The 13,974-nt window shown below is 51.5% G+C and overlaps 2 protein-coding genes and 1 non-coding gene across 3 annotated transcripts; 2 read left to right on the top strand and 1 right to left on the bottom strand.

Annotated features, from left to right (window-relative positions):
• Nucleotides 1-14: 14 nt before the first annotated feature.
• Nucleotides 15-1,393, bottom strand: Z517_01695 (uncharacterized protein; the record flags this gene model as incomplete). Its single annotated transcript, XM_013434654.1, has 3 exons — nucleotides 15-368; nucleotides 418-1,278; nucleotides 1,343-1,393. 3 exons carry the CDS (start codon nucleotides 1,391-1,393, stop codon nucleotides 15-17), a joined length of 1,266 nt encoding a protein of 421 aa, XP_013290108.1.
• Nucleotides 1,394-2,327: 934 nt separating this feature from the next.
• Nucleotides 2,328-4,828, top strand: Z517_01696 (uncharacterized protein; the record flags this gene model as incomplete). The annotated part of the gene is made up of 2 exons (XM_013434655.1): nucleotides 2,328-2,470; nucleotides 2,524-4,828. 2 exons carry the CDS (start codon nucleotides 2,328-2,330, stop codon nucleotides 4,826-4,828), a joined length of 2,448 nt encoding a protein of 815 aa, XP_013290109.1.
• A 1,106-nt stretch (nucleotides 4,829-5,934) lies between these two features.
• On the top strand, nucleotides 5,935-6,051 carry Z517_01697. The gene has a single exon (XR_001230618.1). It is a non-coding gene; the product is annotated as a 5S ribosomal RNA (ribosomal RNA).
• Nucleotides 6,052-13,974: the final 7,923 nt, after the last annotated feature.

The following is a 13,974-nucleotide window of genomic DNA, read 5'->3' on the forward strand; positions in this document are numbered from 1 at the left end:
GAACCGGCGGCTAGTCATACCTGAGCTTCCCATCCCTCAGGCTTCTTAAGCTTGTTGAGGTCAAAAAACCGAGAAGTACAGCTGTACGGCTTCCAATCGAAATTGTCGGCCGGATTACAGTGGCAGCGGAGTTTCTGGCGCACGTCGTCTCCTGTCGGACAGTGCGTAAAGGGGACGTGATAGTAGGCAATGTCGTTGAAAAAGTGGATCTCGTCCTTCCTCAGAAGTAGACCAGCAGCGATGGAGTGCACCGGAGCGTCGCCCCAACGTTCGTAGAAGAAACCGCCGTCTTTGTCGAGGGTTTCGAAGAAGTCGAGGTAAGGCTTAGATCGAAGCCAGTCAAGGTTACCAATCTCAAAGTTTGACCACTGACAAAGGTTAGAAATGCAAATACAAAGGGTTTCTTGCAGGACTTACAAAATGGCACTTGTTGTACGTCTCACCTCCGTCGTCACTCAAAAATCCCATTGAGTTGTCTGGGGAGATATGTTCAGGGTGCGCCTTGATGAACTTCTTCGTGCTATCCCATAACGTCGGAATGGTCTCGACATATTCGTACAGACTCAGGACGAAGCTGTACTTCTTCTTGTTCTCCTTCATGTACCGGAAAGGATCATAATGGATGTCGCAGAATAACTCAACGCTGGGCTCGACTCGCCAGTAGTACTCGAATTGCTGGAGCAGTGGATGACGAAAGAAGAAACCTGACTCGAACCGACACATGTGCCGATAACTGACCGAGTCGCCATAGATGATCTTCCTCCGGCGCATGTCTTCTCGGACCGCCTCAGCTTTTTTCTGGTCGATCCATGACGGGAAGGACCAGTGTTCGACTGGAATCTCGCCATAGTGTGTCTTGCCCGAGACGAGAGAAGTTGTGACCTTCTTGAAGTTCTCATCGAACGGTTTGTCATTCAAAAAGACCCAGTCATAGTTGTAGTTCCTGTTGAACCGGTCTTCCACTTGTCTGATTGAGCGGGCAATCTCCCAGATATCGGTGTTTCTTGCCAGAGTCACAAACGTCGCATTCACTCGTTCTCCTGGAGCAGAAGATGAGAGTTCTGAAGGAATAGTGGGGACAACATTAGGCGTTGTTGTTTCTACAGATTGTGAAATATCTGCCGCAGGGGTGGTTTCCGGCAGATGAACGAGATCCTCGGCGCTCGTACTCGACTTGGACTCTCCGGGACGTTCCCATGAGAAGGCGGTACCCGAAGTCAGCGGCTGTGCATAGGAGGGCAGTGACGAGGTCGAAATAAAGTAGATGATGGTAATTCCCTATTCATGTCAAGTCAGTATGAAATGTCTCACACCTGGGCTGGCTGGGTTCCGTGTAACTCACGAAAACAGCAAACAGTATATAACGCAGATATCTCCCTGAGCCGGTTGCCATCCTTGATGAGGAGAGACCAGCAATATTAGCAGGAGATGAGGAAGAGACCTGAGGAGCCGGCCGTAGCCGTATACGCAGGATAGACTGGAGTAGTAGGGCTCGAGGGACGATCGGCCAAAACGGTGCGATCAGCACATGAGGCTTATGCGGTGAAGGTAAAACCGAACAGCCCAGACGCTGAAACGAAGACACAAAGTGGAAAGAGGCCTAGAAAAAGAGAAATTTCCTCGGTCAGGACTTGGAGGTGTTAAAGGAGTGAGGCAGGTCGAGGAAACATTTCAGTTCGCAATAGGGAGAGCCGCAGGACGACGCGCAAGCCCCGAGACCAACGTGTTGCAGGAAACTTTTCTGTAGTGATAGAAGGGGAACGCCTCAATTCCAGTTAGCAAGTCTCGGGCACATGGGGCTGAATACGTGGGCTTCTTTTATGGAAGTTGGCCCCCTGGACGCTGGGATCTGGATGCGTGATTCGAGTAACGGGCATGGTGTTTGTGCCCGCTTAACAGGCTTAACAGGCTAGGTATGGGCAACTTAGGCGGGAAGGGCCCCGGAGGCTGCAACTAGAGGCTAGAGAGGCTTAGCATCAAAGACTTCACCAATCGCCAGCTCGCCCGTTTCGAGACTAGTGTGCGTCACTGATTCCGCTTAGCTGCCACTTGCCCACTCTTCATCACCTGCGGTTTACATCCCACAATCCATCGACAGCGCCATTCTTGGATCGTTGGTCTGCAGACAATTGAGATTCACTTTGTCATCTCCCGCAGGTCATGTCATAGTATCTTTGCTTTTCATCTCCGTCTCCCTTTGTGGATCATGCGAATAGGCACTGCATTTTGGTCACTGTTGAGAAAAGAGGCGGGTTTCAGTGAGGTGAAAATAACAGGACCGCCATCTTGACACTGATCAGTTCAAGTTCCTTCCGTGGTTCGGTGCTATGTCGTTCTTTGGCTTCGACACTTCCCTTCCCAGGGACAAGCCTGAGGGCGCAGGCAAGGGTATTTTTGAACACACAAACCCATTCGCCGAGGTCGCAAAGGCTAGGAAATTGCAGGCATTTCAAGACAACCAGGACGAGATGTAGGTGATCGATTCCTTACAAGCATGATATACAGGTCCTAAGTTTTTTTCAGTCTCGACTTCGAAGATACATACGATGGGCTAGGCGATCAACTCGAAGAGGCCGGCGATGACTTCAACGATGATACCTTTGGTGGCGGCGCTGAGGGTGCTACAGGCCAGGGCGCCGTGGGACAAGATTATGACTTTTTTGGGAAAACGGCACAGGTCTCAAATGTCATCAACGAGGAGCATGTGCGCTACAACTTGCAACATCCACAACAATCGGCAGCGCCCGCGCAACCCGCAAAGGCCAAGAGGACCGGATATGAGAGATATCAAGATCCGGGTTACATTCCAGATATCCAGGCAAAATCCGGGGCTTGGGGCACAAAGTCAAGCACAGCCGCTGTTCCATCCGGCGATGGCCGCATAAGTACGGCTCGCAGCACTGCTCCAGTGTTTTCCGTTGCTCCTGAGCCTTCACCTCCACCGGCACCCATTTCGCAACCTCCAATGATGACCCTCGAACAGGTTGAGGCAGCCCTGCTCGCTGAATCACAAGCGCAACAGGCACAGCTCGCATATTCTCAACCTCAGCCATATCCGTTTCCAGTCCAGCCAATACACTCACAACCTCCACAGCACTTCCCAGGCATGGGACTTCCTCCCGGCTTGCCCCCCCAGCCTCAATCGCTGCCTCCTCTCGACGCTCCTAGGAGGCACACGCGCATGGCCTCACAGCCACGTGCACCTCAGCAGCCTCAGCAGCCTCTGCAAATTCTGCAAAATCCAAACAGAGCCCGTCATTCACCTCAGCCAAGTCTTGATAGATCTCAACCCATCCCACCAATGGGAGCTCAAGCACCTGGTGCCTTGCCGGTCATAACTCATACCCAACAGCTAATGGATCTCTCTGAAGAACAGCGACGAGTGTATCTGGAAGAAGATACCAAAAGGGCAAAGAGGAATCATAAGATTTTCCTGCTTTCCAAGGGAAATGGCATGATGACCCCTCAGGATAAGAATTTCATCACCCGCATCCAACTTCAGCAATTGGTGGCGGCCACGGGCAGCTCGACGGACTCAAATCCCGAAGCTGCTCTGAACGAAGATTTTTACTACCAGGTCTACAGCCAGATCCGGGGCGCTCCAAGACAACATCCTACTCAACCTCTAGGTCACTTTGCGCAAACCTATCTATTCCAAACGGGCTCGCGTGTAGGCGGCAGACGGCAACAGATCACCGGAGACAACCACATGCAGAGAATGCAACAACAAGTCCAGCGTGCAGTTGAAGCTGCCAAGCTCAAACCGAAGAACAAGCAGCTAATCATCGAGGGTAGCTTGGGTAAAATCTCCTTCAGCAATGCAAAGACACCAAAGCCTCTGCTCAACATCAAGCGACAAGAGGGGACTGACAACCGGCCGGCAAATGCGAGAAAAGGTGTAAGTGCCAGTGACCGCAAGACGATTCTGAAGAATATCGAAGCTGTGTATACAACTCTGATGCGCATGGAGGACCATGAACGACAGATGCCGCCTCCACCTACTGAAGGCGACGCAGATTCAATCCAGGCACATCTTGAGTGGCGACAAAAGCAGCAGGAGCTCGGCAACAGTCTATGGCAAGATCTAAAGGTTCTCGATCCCATCGTTCCGGGATCGACCATTCCACATCCCTTTATTGCTTTCTTGTCATTTGCCAAAGGCAAAAAGGCAATTCCTCGTGTCTTCCATCAAATTGATCAGGACAAAAGACTGACCATCTTGACGATGATTGTGGTCCACCTTGATCAGCTCGATGTAGTCAAGGATGCGCACCCTGCACCCGGCGAATCACAACCTCCGCCACTTGTGCGGGAAGAAATCGAGTTGTTCTCACAAGCCGTCATGCCGTGCTTGTTATCGCATGTTAGCGAAGTACCCGTCAATATCATCACCGGGCTGTTAGGGCTTCTGATTGACCACACAAACATCTCGGTGGTTGTGCACACCAAAATTGGGCTGGGTATGCTGACGATGCTGTTGACCCGCGCCGAATTGGTGAAGGAGGCCGGTTCTGTCAGTGATCAGGACTGGCAACAGTGGACCACGTTATACAGTCGCCTTTTTGATATGTTGGAGCCTCTTCTTAGTTCACTATTCCCTGGCCCTGTCAATTCCGGCGACGACATGTACGTTTGGCAGTTCCTGGCTGCCATCGGCATATGCGCCAGCCCCGACCAACAACAGAGGCTTGTTATCGGTGTGAAGGACAGGGTTATGGAGACAGTCCTTCAGAGCAAGACATTACCCCCTGAAATGTCGAGCGTCCGACTAGGAAATGTCAATCTATTCATGAGAGCCATTGGCCTTGATGTCGAGATGCTGGGATAGGCACGAGAAGAGCAGGACATACCATTTTGAAGAGATGTGCCCACTTACCTGAGTTAGGATTTCGCCAACAGCAGGATGGCTAGGGAGCAGCATATTTATCAGACCAGATCGCGGCTATTGGAGCTGCCACAACTCTGATATTGGAGTATATTGCATCCGAGCGAACATGAGTTTTGGTGAATATCGATCTGCCACTTCTGGCTGTCTTTGACATTGTTGCAACTTGTTTCTTTTACCTGCAACCTGCGACCGAGTGGTCTGGTCGTCTCCAGCATCTCCTTGTATGTTTCTCTGCCGTCAACGTCTTGTTTGTGCTTGTTTCAGTATCCTCTTTTCTCCCAGGATCACCGCATTCTCTTCTTGGGGACGCTGTCTGTCCATGTCTCACTGGCTCTCCAGTTGAGGGGCGGGGGACATTTCCACTGTAAATGAGCATCTACTCGCTCCAGGTGTTGACATGACTGCTGCTACGTTTTGCCGTGTGCATATCTGAGTCAGGCAGACTTCTGTGTTCTTCTCTGGCCAAAGGTATTGCGCATCCGAACACTTCTGGTTCTAGCGGGTGAATGGAATGGCTTGTCGACACGTTCGTGGTATGAGAGTTACGGGAGGTACGTAGCTACCATGGAATGTATGTATATAGCTACAGTACTTACCGATAGCTAGTATATAAGGGTTGCTTTGAGAGAATTACGTCGAGGTTTTTGTATTCTGTATTGTGTGTGTTTTATATTTTTGTATTCCCCTTTGCATACCGCCATGCCTATCGATCGACCTCTAGCCCACTGTCTGTCCCTCAAACTATGTGGACCATCTAACCCGGGTGTCGGGTGGTTTCAACAAGTGACAGGTACATCAAGTATTCATTCATTGATGCGTGAGGCCTAAGTATATACCTCGACCCTCAAACCTCGACCGAACAGAGGAACAATCGAAAAAAAAGGCCGTACTTGGTTCACCTCACCTCATCATATCACAATACATATGTCCATACATCCGGACACATGAATAGCTTGCATGCAGATATGGATGTAGAGACATAGCAGACATACGTTGATAGTGAATTTATAGGTATATATTTCCCTTTTCTAAATTTTCTTTCGCAATCGACCATAGGATATGGAATACAGGGCTTCCCGTTCGCTCAGCCGTACTTAAGCCATATGCCGATCAGTTAGTACTACCGTGGGTGACCAGGTGGGAATCCTGATTGTTGATTGTTTTTGTTTTTTTATTTCAATTGATTTTGAAATGTATACAAAAATGTATATATAAAAAAAAGGGATATACAACTACACAGACATACACGGGACGGATGCATGGGGTATGTACGGGTTGGTTGGTTAGCTTGCGCGGTAGGTCACCTGCCTGGATGGCCTGGGTGGGTGACCGAGCGGGTGGTGGTTGATAAAAATATGCCACTGAGCTGCGCGTGACAACCACTTCCTCCATCTTCCCCCCACACAACATCATACACTTCCTATTACATGACCGTCTGAATTTCGCTGAACTGTAAATTGTGCGGCTGGGCCAAATACTTGTACAAGCACTCAAGAATGGTATGTACATGTACCTCCGTGCATGTGTAGACCGCCAAGTAGAGGGGCAGAAGGGTGGACTTAATTTTTGGTTCTAGCATGTGATACATAAACAAATCTGCTCATCGCATGGGCGGGGTAAGTTGACCCGTAGACATGAACTCGGGCCCAAGGATGTGTAGGGGGGCTGTCCGCCAAGGGACATGGACGGCACTGCAGGGCATTTCCTGAGAGCGGTTGAGGAAGTGTCGAGATCACGATGACACGAAACTTGGTCTGCTTCATTCGTTGGACCTGCATCTTCATCTGTCGTGCTCTCCTGACACCGAGAAAACCACGTACTCGGTACAAGTAGTGGTGGCAGGGTCTGGAATGCTGAGAGATGCTGATGGCTGAGTCATGAAATGTCCATTGATGATAGATACAATGGCAGTCAACATTGTGCCGGTTCAAGCGGCACCGACGAGTGGCTGCGTGACTATTCACCCAGTTGAGTTGACGGACGCAGGATTTTCACGTGCCATCATCAGATGTAGAAAAGGTGGCAGTGGCCCTGTTGGAAGGACTGCCTGACTGAGTGACGGCCGATCTGACATATCGACTCGGGTCAAGAGCTCGGGTACTCAGCCGAAGGAGAGGAAGAGGATCAAGGTAGAAAGCATCATCCTGGCCCGTCCAAGGCGCGTCCGAAGGTTGGTTGGCGTATTTCCATAAAAGGAGTGTTGGCAATTGGATTCATGGGAGAGATGCTCGGGGGCGAGAGCGTAGAGAGCAGCGACCCGAACAAGCTCCATTACCTTGACCATGAAGAAATAAGAGTCTCCCACGAGCCGTTCGTGGGCCTCCGCTGCCTTCTGCAGGCTGGCAACAGTAAGACTGTTCAAGATGCTCGAAGCGAGCCCGTGTGCTTGGCAGCATTGATCATCCTGCACCCGGGAGAGGTTGTAATGGTCCAGTAAGACACATTCAATAATGGCAGTCTTTTTGTCTCGAGTGGCTTCGGAGCAAAAAATGCGTCAAATGGTGTGGCCCGACTGGATTCACAACCACTCTCAAGACAGGGAATCGATCGGAACATCAACGCCAAATTGTTTTGTGCTAAGGTTGAGGTCATGTAAATCTCCCCACGCCAAAGACCGCAGTACTGAAGTTGTACGCCAGACTTTCTGTCAGTGCAGATACGAAGCGTTGACTTGATCCTTTGCAGGGTGAAATAAGAAAGCTGACCGAGACAAATGCTGGGATCTTTGGTCCTTGCTGCAAGACTTTTTTGGCCGGGATGGAATTAGCCCACTTTGACAAGAGGACTCAAGGCGCGAGGAATGGTCCAGCGTGTCAAGAGGCGGTGCATCAGATTGAACACACCTTTCCAGGTGTGGCAGTTTCGGTTGATCAGACTTGTCCTATGATTAAATTGGCACGACCGTCGATGCCTGGTGGGATGTGATCGACGAACGGACAGGAACTAGTTAGGCTGATGCGCACGACCTGCCTTCGGAGGGGCCAGAACAACCGCCCTTCACTCTTCAAGTGTCTTCCTAACCCAGTGTGTGCTGGGGGCAACAAAACTGGTACTGTGGGTTAATTAGAAGCAGGTCCACCGCATGCAGGCAGGCTGTGGGCTGCGGGCTGCACGTCCAGGCTGGCTTAACAAGACGCTTGAACTTCTCTTACCCTTGTCCTGCCTGCTGTCTGTGCGTGCTTCCTATCGCCACCTAAGAGATACGAGTCGATGCACCTCATACTCGGCATTGGTGTTCGATCCTGGACACTTGACGCACTTGAACGACCCTCCGTACCATCGGGTCCACCACTCGACCAACGTCATCATTGTCATATTCCGAATAAAAAAAACACTGTCCTCGATTAGATTTTGCCGCCGACCGCAACAGTCGTAGCTGTAGAAGACTTCGACTTCCATAACCTTCTGTCTTCGGGGCGCCCCAAGGAGACACAAGACATGGTGGAGTTGAACTGAAGTCAATACCCTCAATTTGACCCAGAATCCCCAAAAAGCGGAGGTTTCCGCACGGCAATCGGAGATGTCGAGGAAGGGACAGAACCTGTCGGACAAGGAGTGTCATGAGTTGCATTTCCACAAGAAGTCCTTGCGAACTAGTTGATAGGCAGAAAACTCATCTCGCAACGCGAAGCTTCTAGTTAGAGTTTGCGGCGGAGAAAGCCAACAGGCTTCAACCACAATGGGCATCCAGGCCTATGGGTGCCGCAGAAAAAATAAACTGTGTCAGGGATGGGGCAGATCCCCTGACGCGAACCCTTGGTTACTTCGAACCTTTCGTGCCCATTGATCGAGATGAGAAAGCATGGGTGTCCCGGCGTTACTTCTGGCGTGTCGAGCCAAAATTGAGAGAGAAGAATGATCAGCCCTCGGGGAGTCTGCGAAGAAGACTGGTGGCGTAGTCTCACACGTCCATTTCCAAACCACCTTGAACTTGTAAGCTTCCGACATTTTTCTCTCCCTTGTAAATCCTGCGGACCGAACTCGAGGTTGTACCGACTGCTCGTCCTGTTCCGGAGTCGTGGCACAGTTTGCTCATGTCAGTGAGTGGGCCTACCCATCAGTCCTGGTCCTTGTATCGTAGCCGGCGCGTTTGTGCTTCGATTGGCCCGTCATTTTATTTTCCCTGGGATGTGCCCAAATCTGATCCGTGTGATACCGTGCGTGTGCACCCCATTCCGGATCCACTCGAGGCTGCGCAAAACTGGGGTCTGGTCGGAGCTCTGACAGGCTGGCTGATAAAGTCTCGACGTCGCCTTCTAAACCGTCAGCAGCCCAAGGCTTGAGACTATTTATTGGCGGAGATGACTTGTTAAATCTCTTCCAACTAGGATATACATGGATGTAGAAATGTGAAGCTAGCACGCAACGCTCCATGGGAGCCACGGAAGACAGTCCGCTGGCATCGCGTACCACTCTCTGTTAGCCTAGACGAGGATAGTAATGTTGAAAGGGGCACAGATCGGGAGAGCTGAGAACGTGGACAGTGGAGTTACTCGTAAAAGTAGAGCATCCGGGAGGCCTATTAGTGTGGATCAATAATAGCGCTGGACCCCAGTTCCCCTCTTACCTGAAGAACCCCTATTCCACCAGTTGGGACTCCGTACGAGGACAAGTGTTCCGTTTTTACGGAGTACATCCATGATTTTTGCCGCCGATGTTGTACTTGGGTATCCACTGAGGTCAAACGGCCGATGTAGCGGGTAGCCTAGGTACAAGTATCTCGTGCGGGCAATCCTGCTCGTCACATTAATTGATCATCAACTCTCTTGTCCCGCTCAGCAAGGCCTGGACCTCGCCACCAGACGTGTGCTTTCTTGGACGAATCGACGCATTGGGTTGACTCGAAGGATATGCCCTCTGGAAGGCCGTGGCGGCGAGGAGATCATGACGACAACGCGGATCTAGGGACGGCAATGGGTCCCATTTGCTTTTGTCGCAACGCCCCGACTACTGAATCAGGACGAGAAAATAAGGGCTGGGCTGGCCCTTCACAAAACCAGTCGTTTACGAGTAGAGCAGCCTACCCTATACCTTGCTATTGGCGCCATCTCCGATATGGACCACAGCTGTCTCCGGGAGTGTCTCCACGGACTTAGTCCTGGCGCAGGTTCCTTACGAGTACTTGGGAGGGTGTGGCCATTTCAATATTTTGATTGTTCCCGCTCGTGACTGTCTTTCCATGCCGGCAATTCCGTCCGGAACGTGCTCTGTCCAGAACGTCCTCTGTCCAATGATGCAGACTGATGAGTTATGAGCGTTGCATGTGGGTACACACAAGAAAATCGACGGCCGATTGTTTTGACATCTCGAGGTCTGTGTTCAGCACGGAGGCTGCGAATAAGACTCGAGCCTTGTTACCTGGCATTTTTTGTGACTGTCTCATCTGTGAGAATGCGGATGAGAAAAATGGGAAGGGTAGGCTCGTAGCGAGGTAAAATGGCGCGTTTGCGAGCCCTGCAAGCCACAGAGGAGGTACTCGGACAATTCAATGGCAGCGCGTTTTGGGGTATTGTTGCTCGGCGTTGGGAGCGTCAGCCCTTGTGGCCTGAAGCTTACCCTTCAAGGTACACGGCAAACTTGTCAGATAGTGGATATAAGTGGTGCAGTCCTGATTCCAGCCCAAGCCAACACTTCCAAAATTGTGCTAATAAGCCCATGGCGCTTCGTATCGAATTTGTAAGGGCGAGTCAGGACCCATCGTGCTCCCAAACAACCGATTTGTGTGACAGCCATCGACAAGGAACCTGTGGAACACACACACACACACACCATTCATGTATTATTCATTTTAAAGTGGACCTTGCAATGTGATCGATATCCATAGGTCTTGTTGGCCAGACTGGTTGTCTGGCCAGGAAAAGCAGGTCGATTCAATGATGGTACTCGTAGGTTTAGCGATTTAGACTGAGATCGCCGAGGAGAATGAGAGGGACATTTGTTGGTGTCAGCTGGCTTTGGCGGTCTGCACCTGGGCCGAGCTTGAAGGAAGATCCGAAGACTCTGCAGTTTGTTATTGGCTATTCATAGGAGTACATATGTAGCAGAAGGGGAATTAGGGTTTCACAGACATATCTCGATCAAGAAGGGAAGACGAAGCAGGTCAATGTCGGGTCACCTCTTGTGATGGAGAGGGGCCCTTTGGCTCTGGTTGGTTATATGCGAAGTGAGCGCTGACTCCACAGGGATGGATGCAGGGAGAAGAGCGGCTGGCGTGAAAAGGGATTGGAAGAAGTGGTGCGGCCAGAGGCGCGGTGCAGGTGGGGGAGTCAGAAGGAAGACATCACACATTTTTCGAGATTTTCGATTCTCCATTTGACGGGATGGACCAATGCGGAGAGATTGATGGCAACACACCAGGAAGTACTAGGTATGAGCAAGGGAGTACGAGTATGTTCAGGGGACACTAGAGATTTCACTAACCTGTACAGGTACGAGAAACAAGTCGATCAGAGGGAGAAACACTACACTACGAGTACCTATACCCAGTTAAGCCACTAGTACATCGGAGGCGCCTAGTTGAAGATTCCATTGACTAGGCACGACTACTAGGGACACTGAGAACGAGTCCCGGGTAGTCCTCCCAGGCATCCTCCTCCCTCCCTGGGTCGGGTAGGTACTCCCCACTGGACATGATTTCATTCAGGGATTGAGGCCTCGAGCTGCCCCTCCTCGCCTGCGCCCATCCACACACCATCCTCACATCATCGTTGCCTTCCCCCTCTTCTCACAACTATCGTCTCCCTTTCCCCGTCGCCTCCTCTAGGCGAGCTGATCCACCAAAGCCACCCTTGCAACCCTTACCCACGTCCTACTCCTTAGAATCACGAAATCTCCGACGTGCCCAACTCTCTTCTCGTGGTTCGGATCCGTCCAATGAAATTTCCGGGAAAAGCACCCGACCGCCGTCTGGGAAGACAGCTGATCCTGTTTTAAAGTTGGCCATGCAGTTTGCCGTGTGCCGGTGATCCACGCCTGACCAAGGGATCAGAGTCGCAGCTTCAAGCCTGGGCCAGGCCTTGAAGCCGGGGGGCTTTGCTGAAGTGTGGGCTGTGAGTCGTGAGCTGTGGGCTGGTTGTGGGCTACGGGCTGCGGGCTGCATCATGCACAGACACCTTCACACCGTCAACTTGTTTTTGTATGTTTCTCGCTCATTCCATCCTTGCCCCAGCCTAGTAGTCCACGGGCGAGCTGCGTGTACGAGGCGGTGGTGGACGGGAGCACTGGAAGTCAGACATGATCGAAACTGCCCATCTTTTCCCTAGTTGGTCGCTCTCTCGCCTGACACCGCTGATGCCTTGATATTTCTCTGATCGTGCCGCCTAGGTACTACTCCTGCATGGTGCCTTGGATGCCTATTGATTACCTGTTTGGGGAAGTGTCCCGGGGTTTAACGGGGCCGCCACCTATCCTGCTCACTCTCGTTATGTTCTACAAGTACGTACGAGGGACTCGTACAAGCAATAATACAGTAAGCCAACTGGATTTCTGGCACGCACTGTGACCCTTTGTGCCAAGAAACACTGGCACACAATCCACCCCTTAGCCCTTGTCAACCCAACTTTGCATGTACGGAGTACCGAGTACAAACTACAACTGTACGGGTAATCGATCCCTGTCCATCCTTGCAGTTCCATTGCATCTCTATTGCAAAAGCCCCAAATGCACATTCCTGGTCTCCACCCCACATGGCAGCCCCCTCTTCGGCCCGTTTTCTTCTTTCTTCGACCTTCTCATGTCTCTGGACCGTTGTCTCTCCTTTTGTGTGGGCGCCATGCTCATCCCCAATTCCTGAATGTGCCCATCGTTCCACATTCCCTCAACCCTTGTTCTGACTGCTTGGACAATGTTCCCCCATTTGCTTCCATCCTGCCCAGTTCCACTCCGCTAATTTCAGAAACCCTTCCCGACCCGATGGATGGCGGCTAACCTTGAATCTAGCTGGCATATTGACGAAAGCTACCAAAGACCCGGCGAAACTTCTCCCTCATCCTTCCTGCTCTCGCGATCACTCACCCCAATCCTAACCTAGTCCATTTTACGAGGGAGACCATGCGGCACCGCAAGAGCTGGCTTTGACATACGAGACACTAAAAACGAGCATGGAGGATCATTGCGCCAGCGTTGAGAGATCAATTGTGACCACCCGCCTCACCATCTTTTTCGTCTCCAAGGAAGCAAGGAACAAACGTAGCGGTACCAAATCATGCATCCCTGCGCCCTCTTTGGCTCTTTTTCGACCCTGTCGTGCGTGTTTGACTTTTCTTCTCCATCAAAACATGCAACAATCGAGAAATGCAACCGCGTCATCCCGTGTCCGCCGGCCGCGTTTCCTTTCCAACCTCAGACTTCCGCCACCGCATTGGCTGTGCAATATGCATCAGACGAGTTTTTTTTTTTCCCTGGCCACCTCCGCGCTTTTCCCCTCCCTATTTCCCGCGCCTGACCAGGTTCAGGCTGAGCCACCCTCAGACCCCCTCTGCTTGTATGCGGAATGATTCTGGCGCCCTCTGGATACTGTGCCCACTCATCAGCAAACTTGGAGCTAAAAGGATAGCCTACTTTTGATACTTGTCCACCTCGACCTCGCCTTGACCTCCACGTATGGCCCGTGGCTCCTGACACAAGTCTGACGGCCTTGGTTCCAGGCTGCTGCGAATTTCCAGCAGTGCAGCGGTCAAAAAACTGTCATCCGTCAAATCCATCCTCTGACCGTGACACCCCACACACTCCTCGTACCATTTCCGTTCGCTCAGTCGACAGGCCCCCTTTGCCACACTACATTCCTTAACCTCGTGTGGGACTTGTTTCTTTTCAGATCACCTCGGCCATTAGATTGTCGCAAAGAGGCGCACCATAGCTCAGCTTAGGGCTGGCGACCCAGGCTTTTCCCGATTTCCACCATTCCATTCCCCTTTGCCCCGGTTTCCACATCCTACGCTACCGCAGCCGCCCGTTTTCTTGCTGCATCTCGCCTGATCGCTTCCCCTTGGTTCTAACCCTAAGTACATCCACTGCAACCCGCCAATAGACCCCTTCCCCTGCCGGTACCTGTACTGGAGTCATGTTCGTCATGCTTTGGCTTTGCG

The sequence above is a fragment of the Fonsecaea pedrosoi genome (genome assembly GCF_000835455.1).
Source record: "Fonsecaea pedrosoi CBS 271.37 unplaced genomic scaffold supercont1.1, whole genome shotgun sequence".
Classification (NCBI taxonomy): domain Eukaryota; kingdom Fungi; phylum Ascomycota; class Eurotiomycetes; order Chaetothyriales; family Herpotrichiellaceae; genus Fonsecaea; species Fonsecaea pedrosoi.